The 12,318-nt window shown below is 45.9% G+C and overlaps 2 protein-coding genes across 13 annotated transcripts in view; one reads left to right on the plus strand and one right to left on the minus strand.

The window, feature by feature from the left end:
• The window catches only part of lgr4 (leucine-rich repeat containing G protein-coupled receptor 4), a 31,623-nt gene extending 21,791 nt beyond the window's left edge, over positions 1 to 9,832 (plus strand). The window contains exons 5-18 of the mRNA XM_030376952.1: positions 1,891 to 2,106; positions 2,196 to 2,267; positions 2,846 to 2,914; positions 3,451 to 3,522; positions 3,982 to 4,053; positions 4,264 to 4,332; positions 4,451 to 4,522; positions 4,986 to 5,051; positions 5,174 to 5,245; positions 5,391 to 5,462; positions 5,600 to 5,725; positions 5,904 to 6,001; positions 6,225 to 6,278; positions 6,619 to 9,832. Coding sequence (XP_030232812.1) covers positions 1,891 to 2,106; positions 2,196 to 2,267; positions 2,846 to 2,914; positions 3,451 to 3,522; positions 3,982 to 4,053; positions 4,264 to 4,332; positions 4,451 to 4,522; positions 4,986 to 5,051; positions 5,174 to 5,245; positions 5,391 to 5,462; positions 5,600 to 5,725; positions 5,904 to 6,001; positions 6,225 to 6,278; positions 6,619 to 8,081 — 2,593 coding nt within the window. The 3' untranslated portion in view covers positions 8,082 to 9,832. The remainder of the gene's footprint in view (positions 1 to 1,890; positions 2,107 to 2,195; positions 2,268 to 2,845; positions 2,915 to 3,450; positions 3,523 to 3,981; positions 4,054 to 4,263; positions 4,333 to 4,450; positions 4,523 to 4,985; positions 5,052 to 5,173; positions 5,246 to 5,390; positions 5,463 to 5,599; positions 5,726 to 5,903; positions 6,002 to 6,224; positions 6,279 to 6,618) is intronic.
• Positions 9,833 to 11,719: 1,887 nt separating this feature from the next.
• mybpc3 (myosin binding protein C3) overlaps positions 11,720 to 12,318 on the minus strand; it is a 28,158-nt gene continuing 27,559 nt past the window's right edge. For all 12 annotated transcript variants that reach the window (XM_030376950.1, XM_030376947.1, XM_030376945.1 and 9 more), the window contains one exon: positions 11,720 to 12,018. In XM_030376950.1, the coding sequence (XP_030232810.1) occupies positions 11,954 to 12,018 (65 nt within the window). In that variant the 3' untranslated portion in view covers positions 11,720 to 11,953. The remainder of the gene's footprint in view (positions 12,019 to 12,318) is intronic.

The raw sequence follows: 12,318 nt of genomic DNA on the forward strand, positions 1-12,318 counted from the left end.
CACTAGTCGTAGCGTGCAAATAAATTGCAGTGTCAGAATTCTGAGAATTTTGTCAGCATTCAGATTTCTCAGAATTCTCTTACGCTGCAAATTAAAGCGCTACTACTAGCAAACTAGTTTCAGCGTGACTGGAGAGAACTTCCTTAAATTAACCTTTAATGCTAGATTTGCATCAACGCTATTGCGTGAATTAGTATGGTTCTCTTTCATGGAAGCCGGAAGTGGGAGATTCCTTATTTTTTTTACCATTATTGTTTTATTAACAAATTTCTCCTACAGGGGATTGATAAAGTTCTATCTAGACTATTGAACAGAAAGAAACACTTGGTCATACTTGACACACTTTACCACTGAAACATTCAGAAGAGTCACGTGGACGAATCCGTAAATAACCGATTTTTTTCATTGGTTGTTGCGTTAAATCTTACCCAGATACAGCAGGGGTATTTTCTGATTGGCTTTTATGTAGCCCCTTTCGTTTTTTGATTGGCTGGTAAGAGGCAGGCTCGACTGAAGACTCCAGAGGCAGCAGGAGATGCACTTGATGAATCCTGCCGATTCCATAGCGAGAGCGGCGCTTCTGCAGATGAATTTAATAATGATCAATGGAATTTTACTGGGGCACTGGAGACTTTTACTGGGGCACGTGCCCCAGTAAAAAGGGGCTGACGACGCCTCTGCTTTGCATAAAATGTTTTTGTAATAAATTCTGAATTTCTTCAGTGACACAGATATCGTGATGTATCGTGGGTGAAATTTCTTGCAATATATCGATAATCGCAGAATCGCTGTATCGTGATATTATCGTTATCGTGGGTAAAATATCGTGATAGTATCGTATCGTGGGGTACCTAGTGATACCCAGCCCTAATGCACACGCACATGTGTGTTTATGTAATGTGTTGAATAACTATCTCCCTGCATTAAAAGCAAATCCTTTTTCCACAATAGCTCTGAAGTACCATTTAAAATGACTTTTCGTCGTTTTCTATTAACTTGCAATTTATTCATTTTAACATGCAGATTTAATTCAAGTTGCAAGTTTATACGGTTTCTCTTGAATTCTTCAATGCCCCATTTTGATTGTTGTTTGGTTAATCTCCCTGGGGGCCATGACTGTGTATACGACTCGTTCTGTAGGAAGCCCTTTCACCTCGGGCCTCTTCAGTCCTAGCACGACTAATGGAGTCGGAGCTAAACACACGGTGGAAATCCAGCTTTCAGCTATTATCACCCCTCATCCACCCCCCTTGTCCCTAAGACCCCTCCCCCCGTCTTGTGTGGGTGGGTGGCTGGGTCAGTGGGGGAGTGTGTGTGTGAGTGTGTGCCTGCATGTTTGTAGGATTGAAGAATAATGTTTTTATCAGCACCAGGGCAGTGTTGGCAGGCTGTAGCCCGTGCCCTAAAGAGCTATCTGTCAATCAATAAAGCGACTGTTTTGCTCACAGCAAATAATAAACTTTGCAAAAGGGTGACAACAAAGAAGAGATTACTGATAAAGGAGTGTGTTGGTGAGGTTTAACGATGGTGCTGGCATTTGCACGGTCGCTTAAATCACAGCATACGTTTCCCATTCACAAGTATAGCTCAATCTTACATAATGCAATGCATGGTTCATCTCCCCACAACAATTTTTAGCACTTTCAACATACTGGTTTAGCATTGTTTTGTTTTTGTCAGACATCTCCCAAATCTTCAGCAATGTACTCCACAAGATACAATTATCCAACATATGTGGATGTGAATGATGAGTGTGTGTAGTTCATATTTGAGTATTGTAGAGTAAGTTTCAAATCGAAAGAACTGTAGGACAGAGGTTGACCAGCCATTATAAACATATAATCGACATGAGATGTGTTGTGAGACATGAGTCTTGTTTCGGTCCTCTAGGCGAATGGATGCCAACCACATCACCTCGGTCCCAGAGGACAGCTTCAAAGGACTTCAGCAGCTACGCCACCTTTGGTTGGATGACAACAACCTTACGGAGGTTCCCATTGGTTCCCTCCGACACCAGGCCAACCTTCAAGCATTAACATTGGCACTCAACCGCATCTCTTACATCCCAGACAATGCTTTTGCGAACCTTACCAGTCTGGTGGTGCTGTGAGTGTTTTTTACATTTATTTTTGTGTGGAAGAACATGTGTCTAAATCTGTGAGTGTAACTTACTGTCTTTATTTCATTTATTTCAGGCATCTCCATAACAACAGGATAAAAGAGATTGGGGAGCACTGTTTCAACGGGCTGGTCAATTTAGAGACATTGTAAGTTGTGTGTGTGTGTGTGTGTGTGTGTGTGTGTGTGTGTGTGTGTGTGTGTGTGTGTGTGTGTGTGTGTGTGTGTGTGTGTGTGTGTGTGTGTGTGTGTGTGTGTGTGTGTGTGTGCACCCCACCCACCTTCACTTCAGTCTGCCTGATGTCAGTGTGTCCACTTCCTCCTGTAATTGCTCCAGGATAAATAGAGCAAAGTCCATGATTGTTATCATATCTGCCCTCCTGTTTGCTGCTTCCTCTTGCCATTGTTGCCACACAAATATACTTACTTTAGCGGCAGTCCGGCCTGTTGGCAACAGACACTAACTTTGCCAAACTTTTGCAAAGCCATGAAGAAAGAAATATGACCCCGTAAAACCCAAATCAGAAAATATATGGTCATTATCGATGCAATCACTGCACCACGATTGAATAGTATTTTCCCTATGGTGCTTTCTTCCCGGTAATATCCTAGTTATTGGATGTTGTTAGACTACTTGGAAAGGTAAATGTGTGATGTGAAAGTGTGATCACAAAATGCACAGCAGTAGATGCTAACTTCAGGGTTGCTGTTTTGTATTTTTACTCAGAGACCTCAACTTCAACAACCTCATGGTTTTTCCCAGAGCAATAGAGGCCCTGCCTAAACTCAAGGAACTGTGAGTATATTGATATTATTTGTCTCCTTGTGAATCAAATTCGACTTGCATACCTTTAGCCATATCTTTGCCAAGAATCCCAGTGTCTAAATTAGGTTGAGATGGTGTAATTTGCATTTGGAATTTGTTTTTCTGTATTCAGGGTATTTTCAACAAGAGGTTCTGCAAGGGGCTCCAATAACATTTTCTAGTGTGGAAGCTGCTTTAGATTTTCCCTTCCTTTAACACAAAGGGAACCATTTAATGTGTAGTTTCTTTGTGTCCTCAATCTCAGAGAAGTTCCCCACCATTATAGCCATGTTGCGGGGTACCCTTACTCTCCAAATACACTATAAATTTCCAGGGAATTGTCCTAGTTTTCCTAATATATGTACTGCTTCATCTGAATGGTTTGCTGTGCACAATTCACAGCCTTTGTGGCTCAGACAATCTAAGCTTACTATGATTGCATTTTTTTAATAAATAGGAAATACGTTAATCTCCAACCGATTTTGAATGTATGACATTTACTATTGCTGTGTGTGTTCTGTCCACAGTGGTTTCCATAGCAACGATATAGCTTCCATACCTGAAGGTGCCTTCCACAAAAACCCTCTGTTGCGAACCATGTAAGGTCACACCCCACCCACTGTTTGAGTGCTGTTCACTTGCCTGCACAAATATTGACGTATACTGGGCTGGCATGCATGTACACACATGTCTGCTTTCACAAGACAAACACACACACATGTCTGCCTTCACAAAACGCACACACACGTCTGCCTCAACAAGACGCGCACGTCTGTGTTCACAAGACAAACACACACACGTCTGCTTTCACAAGACACACACACACGTCTGCCTTCACAAGACATGCACACACACGTCTGCCTTCGCAAAACACACACACCCACACATCCACCTTCACAAGCCACACACACACATACACGTCTGCCTTCGCCAGACACTGATCTGCAGAGTGATCGTAGCTTGGCCTCAGAGTTGTAATGTCCAGAAGATGGTGCCATTTTTGCACGTTGAAATTATTCTGGAGGTTGAATATCATCCCATTGTGCTTGCTCCTACAGCCACCTCTATGACAACCCTCTGTCGTTCGTCGGGGCTACAGCTTTCCAGAACCTAACCGACCTGCACTCTCTGTAAGTCCCACAGTCTGGAGTCCTCCTTATCGGCTTTACTGCCTGATAACGGGCCCTAAGGTGGTCATAGTTCAGCGTGACACCTTTGTAATACATAACTACATTACAAGAACCGTAATCAGTTAACGTCGTACGTCTGTTCGATGCTGAACATGATGCTCATGCTTTGGAATGACTGTCATGTAATTCTACATGTGATCTGTGTGCCAGGATGCTGCGTGGCGCCAGTCAGATGCAGGACTTCCCAATCCTTACTTCCACTAACAACCTGGAAAGTCTGTAAGTAGCTGATCTCCACATCCCCATTCACCTGAAAACGTCAACTCATCCATGACCGTCTATCATGAAATAGCACCTCATTATAGTGCTAACATGCAGTTGTTGCTTTGATTTTCAGGACCCTAACTGGCACCAAAATATCCTCCATTCCAGCCCATTTGTGTGAAGACCTGAAGTTGCTTCGCACATTGTAAGAGAGACCTCCTCCTCATCGTCATTATGTGTAACCGTACAACAGAATAACACCTGTAGATATTTGTTTGAGTTATGAAATGTCGTTTTTGAATACTGTCCATTAGTACAAAGTTTCGCTAGTTCTATTTTTATTTTATTTAAAATGTTAAATTCCCTGAAATTATACTGACATAATGTGTTGTTGTCCTCTGACAAATTGTCTGGTATAATCATCCCCTACAAGACCGGGTTTCGCTCTTCCTGTTTATTAAATATTTGTTTGTAACTTATTTGCCCCAGCCATTCCATTCTCTCTACTGGAAAAAGTACCTGGTTAATGAAATGAATGGATTGAGTTGGTTAAATGTGATCATTTTGTGAAGACCGTGAAGGTTATTCTGTTCTGTTCTATGAAAACAGGCATACGTGACTTGTTTTGATTGTACATATAATTCCCTTCTCCTGTCCTCGTCCTTCAGAGACCTGTCCTATAACCAGATAGAGGCGCTACCGTCTTTCCACGGATGTGTCGCACTGCAGGAGCTGTAGGTCTCAACTACGCACCTTGCCTTCAAAATAGAATAATGTCAACAGGGACACTGGGGAAAATACTAACTCATATTTCATCTCTCTTTTAAACTATTTGCAAATTGTGTCCAAACAACAGAAACCTGCAACAGAATCACGTTCAACAAATCAACCGAGACACTTTCCATGGACTCGGTTCTCTTCGCTTGCTGTGAGTGGCCATGAGAGAAAAACACACACACGCACGCACGCACGCACACGCACACACGCGCGCAAAAAAAATAAATAAAAATAAAGACCAGATTAAGACAATATATGCTGGTATTCTAAATGTAAATTGTATTTGTTCTCCGCAGAGATCTGAGCAGGAATGGCATGGTATCCATCCACAGAGATGCTTTCCTCTCCCTGACCGCACTTACAAACCTGTGAGTTTTGTTTCCCTTCTTCTCCACTCCAGCATAGAAGACAGCACACTCCATTTGGACCTTTATTTGTGTACGTTGTTCTATTGTTGTGTTCATACGTGTGACCTGATCTCCCCCCTCCACTCCCACCATCCCAGAGACCTGAGTATGAACTCTCTCACGGGGGTCCCGACAACGGGTCTGAATTCGCTCAGCCAGCTGAAGCTCTCAGGGAACCTGCAGATGAAAAATATGCTGAGTGCAAAGAGCCTGCCGAAACTGCGGTGAGACTTTGTTCTGAGATTTTACAACTCTCTCCCTGCGGTCTTCCACACTCCCCCCCCCCCCCCCCCCCCCTCCTTTCTACGGTTCCCATGGATGTGGTTGTGTGGTGAAATAGTGTTTCGGATGGAGAGCAGCACTTTGTTAAGCCCGGCCATTGATGTTATTTCCGTTCCGTAGATCACTCTCTGCGCCGTATGCCTACCAGTGCTGTGCTTTTGCGGACTGTAGCCCCATGATGGGTCATTCAGAAGCTGACGACCTGAAGCAACCCACAGGTGAGACGTGAACTGCATTCAACTGCCTGACGCGATTTCTAGGCACTTCAAGCAAGCGCCAAATTTTTATGTTCTCTTTGTTCCTACCTCTTCTACTCTGTGTCTCCATCAGCTTGATTAGATGATAGGTTGCACTGGTTTATTTTCTCCCAGTGCTAATATAGCTATTAGTTGTATCTTCCGGTGCATGAATGGCTAATGATTGCCTGTTCTTTCTCTTCAGATGGGGAAGATGTTGAGAGAATCTCAATGATAATGCGCTGCACCCCCTCACCAGGTAGGCAGCAACATAGCTGAATGATTGCTCTCCGCGGTCATTGTGACACACTCAAGGCAATGGATGTAAAGGCAATAAAAACAACTGTAATCCTTCTCTTAAAAGTGACCCCACTGATCCTTATTTACGATTGTTTTTCTTTGTGGTTACTTTATTATGTCTTTATTCACTTTAACACCCATCACCTTTCTTTATCAGTGCATTCAAATTGTGCGTGTTATCAGAAGTGGCTGACTAGATATATGGGGCAAGAGGGTTTGTCGGTGGGCAGCGTCTAGATGAGCGCCTTGAGATCAACAAGTAGAACTAGAGCCCTCCGCCCTGTCGCCCCGGTCTCCAGGAGCGTTCAAGCCCTGCGAGCATCTCCTGGGCAACTGGATGATCCGCGTGACGGTGTGGTTCATCGGCCTGGTGGCGCTGGTCTTCAACTCTCTGGTGCTGGTGGTCACCTTCGGCCCCATGCGTCGGGCCTCGGGCCCGGGCCCCTGCCGCCCCCAGGGCTCCTCCCTCTCCGGGGCCCGGCTGCTCACGGGCCTGCTGGCCCTCGCCAACCTGCTGACGGCGCTGTACGTGGCGGTGCTCTCCCTGCTGGACCTCGCCACCTGGGGCTCCTTCGCCGAGTTCGGCGTGTGGTGGGAGATGGGCCCGGGCTGCGCGCTCGCCGGCGCCCTGGCCGTCTTCTCCTCGGAGTGGGCGGTCCTCCTGCTGGCGCTGGCCGCCGTGGAGCGCGGCGCGGCGGTGCGCGCCGTCCTCCGGAAGAGCGCGCCGTCCCCGCGGCGGGACGCGCCGGCCTGCCTGCGGGGGGACCGGCGCTTCGGCGCGGCGGCGGGCGCGCTGGCGCTGGTGGCCGCCGCCGCCGCCGCCCTGCCCCGCGCGGCCTCCGGCGAGCCCTCGGCGTCGCCGCTCTGCCTGCCCTTCGCCGGCGGCCGGGGCGCGGCGCTGAGCGTGGCGCTGGCGCTGGTGCTGCTCAACGCCCTCGCCTACCTGTTCACGGCCGCCGTCTACACCCAGCTGTACTGCCGGCTGGGCCGCACCGCCCTGGCGGACCCGGGGCAGAGCGGCGCCCTGCGCCACGTGGCCTGGCTCATCTTCACCAACTGCGTCTTCTTCTGCCCCCTGGCCGCCTTCTCCTTCGCCCCGCTGCTCGCCGCGTCGGGCGCGGCGGCCGGCGGGCCGGAGATCGCCAAGTCGGTGGTGCTGCTCTTCTTCCCGCTGCCCGCCTGCCTCAACCCCGTGCTCTACGTCTTCTTCAGCCCGGCCTTCAGGGAGGACTGGCTGCGGCTGAGGGCCGGGGTGCGAGGGGGCGGGGCCAGAGGGGGCGGGGCGAAGGCGGTCGCCGGGGCCCAGGGCGCACGAGGAGGAGGAGGAGGAGGCGCCGGCGGCGGGCCCGTGGCGCTGGGGGCGTACGGCTGCGGCGGGGCCTACGCGCCCCTCTGCGGGGAGGCGGTGGCGGTGTGCGCGCAGTGCGAGGCGGCGCTGCGCGCCAGGACCTGCGCCTTGCCTCCCCCGACCTCCTCCTCGTCCTCCTCGTCCTCCTCGTCCTCCTCCGCCTGCAGACACTTGGTGAAGTCCCACAGCTGCCCCACGCTGATGGCGGGGGCCGCGGCGCCGTGCCCGCGGTCGGAGGGCTACTGGGCCGACCGCGGCACGCCCTCGGCCCAGTCGGAGTGCGCCGACGAGGGGGACTCGTTCCTGTCCGACAGCTCGGACCAGGTGCAGGCCTGCGGCCGCGCCTGCTTCTGCCAGAGCCGAGGCCTCCCCCTGGTGCACTACTCGTACAACATACCTCGCATCAAGGACTAAGACAGCCCGCCGGAGGTGTGTGTGTGTGCGTGCGTGCGTGTGTGCGTGCGTGTGTTCGTGTCCGACGAGCCTCGTTTGTGTAATGTGCAGACTACCCTGTCAATAGACTCTTCGGAAAGCACTTATTTTTCTAAACAAAACGCCTAAAGGGAACGGTGTGTCATGTGAACTGACAGGGCCGCTGCTGGTGTTCCAGGATGTAACTGAGCGTGCGCGCGAGCTAGCCAAGAAGGATGTCACTCAGGAGGTCCTTGCTACCAGTGCCTGCTTCTCGGTTCAAGTTGGACTAAATATGAGTATCTTACGGACCTCAACCTGTCACTTCTAGCTACGGTTCTTGTGCCCATTTCCGCTTCACCTGTACGTGCTATTAGTGCTCAAATATCGTCTATATATATATATTATTTTAAACTTCTATGTCGCTGTGGAACTTTATGGTAATTGTAGCAATGGTATTCATCTTCATTTGTTTAGTTTTAATGAACTGTACCTTCAGGAGAGGTTTGGGGGTAAACAGAGAGAGAGGGGTCTTAAAGGTAGGGGGATAGGATAAGGACAAATCGTGCAGCACACCAAACCCTTCTCATCTAATCGAAATCCACTCTTCCTTCTCTGTCACGGTTAAGTACCCTGTACTTGCATTTTGTGAAAGCATGACAAATGATTCGTCATTTAATCAGAAGCGGTTTTTCACTGTACAAAAAAGTATGACAACGAATGTGATAAAAAAGTAGCCAATATCACTGTTTTTCCAACAGCCGTGCTGGGTTGTATCGTGTGCTGCTTTAATTTATTATTTTGTGCAGCAAGAATGTGTGGGTCGCAGTAACTTCAGGTATATGAATGGTGGCCTTTGGATGATGAATGCACATAACCCCAGCACTCGCTACCATTAGAGCACCTCTCGTGAAAATTCAATCCAAATACTTTTTCCTGTTCCTTTTGTATGTTAGTACTGTAAATGTTCAATGATGGCTCAACATGTAATTTGTAGTCTTAAGTTGCACATATTGCGTGCTCACAGTCCGATTCAAATTTAGCAGTCGGCGATTGACTCGTTTTTCAGCATAATCTTTGTAATAAAATGAACTTCATACATAACTATCGCGGTAGGGGGCCATCTAATGGTTATCGGTGTAACTTTTCCTCCGAGGACATTTTGTGCGAGATGCTACATAGGGTGGTGCGGCGGGTGTGGTGTGCTCTGTGCTGGAGCATGAGTGCACAGACGCTATGGTGGAAACACCCATGTAGCATGTAGCCACATGCTGTGCCACATGGATGCAGGTCACCTGAGAGCTCAGGAATTTAGGCAGTGTAGGGAAAGTCATCTATCAACAAATTGTTCTTCTGTCCACGTTATGCATCGGAATTACTCGCTTTGAATTTATTTTCTACAGGCTTTTTTATATGTTCCGACGTTTCCTTTGACACCAAACCTTAATTATTTTCCTCTGTTCAAAATGTCAGTGTACTTTAGAAATGTTATTTTGGATTGTGTATGTAAATTATTTTCAAAGAAATCTAACAAATCAAAATGGGATGCAAACTAAGGGAGCTACCTCTTCCAGTCTGTTTTTCCTATTGTTATTATAATGTTCCTTGCATTTCTGGCTTCATGTTGATGCATCTGGCTGTATATCATAATTTCAGTTAGGTGCAAATTGTGGTAGGACTGTATGTACTATATACTGTGATTTCTTTCTTTTTTTACCAATTATAAACTATTAAAGTTCCTTTGCATTTGTTTATTTTAGTTTTGTTTTATTTAAGAAAGAAGTTAAATTCAGGAACAACAAATTTTTTCAAGGATATTCAAACAGGGAGACATTTTTCAAGATGTCCCATTAGCAGGTGCTAAAGATCTCTAATGCTACAGATTTTTACGACTTCGTACTCAGTAAGAGCCCGAGACCCCTGTTCCTTTTTTTAATCCTAACGATTAATATACAAATATTTAGTAAATTAAACAACACTCATCTTGCAGACATCTGTCGATTGGAGAAACTCTTTGCCCCAATGTGAATTGTATTTAACCTAGTCAATTGAATGCATCTACCATGCAGGCAGTTGTGGCCACAAGAGTCTTTCCGGGATACACTAATCCCATCTTTTCAGAAAAGGTAAAGAAATCTAATGACATATGTATTCACTTTGCCAAGTTGTTACTGTAATGTAATAGGCAATCTGCCGGGACTCCACCTGCTTCTCTTGAAGGCACAGGCAATCACTTTGGATTATGATTTAGCAGATGGTTTTATGCAAGTCCCTTTAGGCATCTGTTAAATGGCTAAAGGTAATGTTCTTCAACCCCCAGCCTGCTGCTAGGGGAGCTACGGATGGAGTAAAGTCCCGGAGCGGTACAGTAGCTTAATGACCCATGATGTGGACCCAGGTAAGATACTGAGCATAGCTTTTGAATTGGTTTTGATTTGCCTTTATTCAAACTTGTTAGGGTCAAAGTATGTTAATTTGGCAAATTTGAAACTGTACTTGGTGCATACAGAGGGGACTGGTGTGTTACATTTAATTATATCTTGGTAGTTGGGAAGAATAGATAATTACTTACAATTCGTGGAAGACCAAATTAAGAAACTGCATTTCTCCCGGTCTTCATAAATATCTGAAGACTAGTCTTTTCTGGGAACATCTCACCGGCTGGTATCGTTTTTTATAACACTAATATTTAGATGAAATAACTATACAGGTGGCTGTCACCTCTTGAAACAAGTATTGTAAAAATGTGATTATTATTGCCAACATTTCCTTTTTTGTTTCCATTTGTATTTGCTTTGATAGTTCTCAACCTCAGATGTAAATCTATAAAATCCTCTGCTAAAAGAGTTTACTGATGGTGCTGTATTTATAGGAGATTTCATTGCCCAACAAATGTTTTCACTTATATTCATAATCAAGAATCCTCTTGCAATGCAGAAGGACCAAATTGACACAATGTAAAGGGTTTACATGAGTCTTCTATGGTAAACCTCACTCCTGAACGCTTAAATACACTTAAATTTGCCATCCCATATGACTGCGTTCATTTAGTTTAGCAGTGTTGGCCTTCCAATCCCGGGGTGTTGTATTGTATGGTCGTCAAACAACCTTCCATTACACCAGTCCACCGGCCGACTAACCTTATTTGATTATAGTCTTTTATTTCTCTATACCCTGTCTTTGAGCCCATCTGTTATACTTCTAACACCCTTACCTTGGAACCATCTTTAGAGAAGAGATACAACAGCGCTTCAACTTAATCACACATATAACCACTCTCTAACGTAATACATGAAGATAACCATCTCTAGCCTCGTACCTAAATTTAACTACCATTAACTAAATACCTACACATCACTATCTCTAACATGAACTATCAAACTTGAACTTAACCATCCCTCACATAATACCTAAACTTAACAGTCTGTAACCTAAACCAAACCATCTCGAAGAGGGCCTAAATGTAATCATAACTGTATACACTGTTAACATGACAAATAATATTGGATTAGGTTTAGGTTGTCGTGAGGTGTCGTAAGCAAAGCGTTACCAGGCTTCTAGGTTGCATCACAACCAACTGGCTGTCATCACATCAGTCTACCTACTTTTTAGCAGTATAACATAGGATTGAATGCGTTTAATTACTGTTTTCACAGATGTTTTTATTATTTCTGAATACTAATACTGAATGCCAGAACAAAAATCCACAAACCAGCCGAATGATAAATAAGACTGAGACAAACAGTTCTCATTATTGGTAAATAGGTCACACAAAATGGTAAGTGGTCAAAACACAAAATGTGAAAAATAACGGATATCATCGTATTTATCTTGAACACATTTGCCCACTTGGCCCTGAAATCCCAGGCTCTTCTTCAGTCAGATCCTCCACATTTCTCTTTTTTTTCTTCTCTCTTTTTTTCCTCTTTATAGATTTGAGCTGCAAGACAAGACAGAAAGGTGTGTTTTTATAAATGGCCACAAGCAACGGTCACAGTGGACCCAACATATTCAAGTCGGACTTAAACTCAACACAGCAGTTATAGGTGAAAGCAACCTCATTGAAAAAGTAAAGGAGGAGAAGGCATCGGCGGATCAGTGGTAGATTCCTCTGAGGAAGCATGTCAACACAGGTTGAGATGCATTAGCAGGGCGCAGTGGCGTCACCCCTTTTGCTCGGGGCGTGGCGGTTCCGTCCCGGTGGTTTCACCGGTGTGAGGCGGGGGTTGGCTTTGCTCTT

This window comes from Gadus morhua, chromosome 14 (assembly GCF_902167405.1).
Source record: "Gadus morhua chromosome 14, gadMor3.0, whole genome shotgun sequence".
NCBI lineage: Eukaryota > Metazoa > Chordata > Actinopteri > Gadiformes > Gadidae > Gadus > Gadus morhua.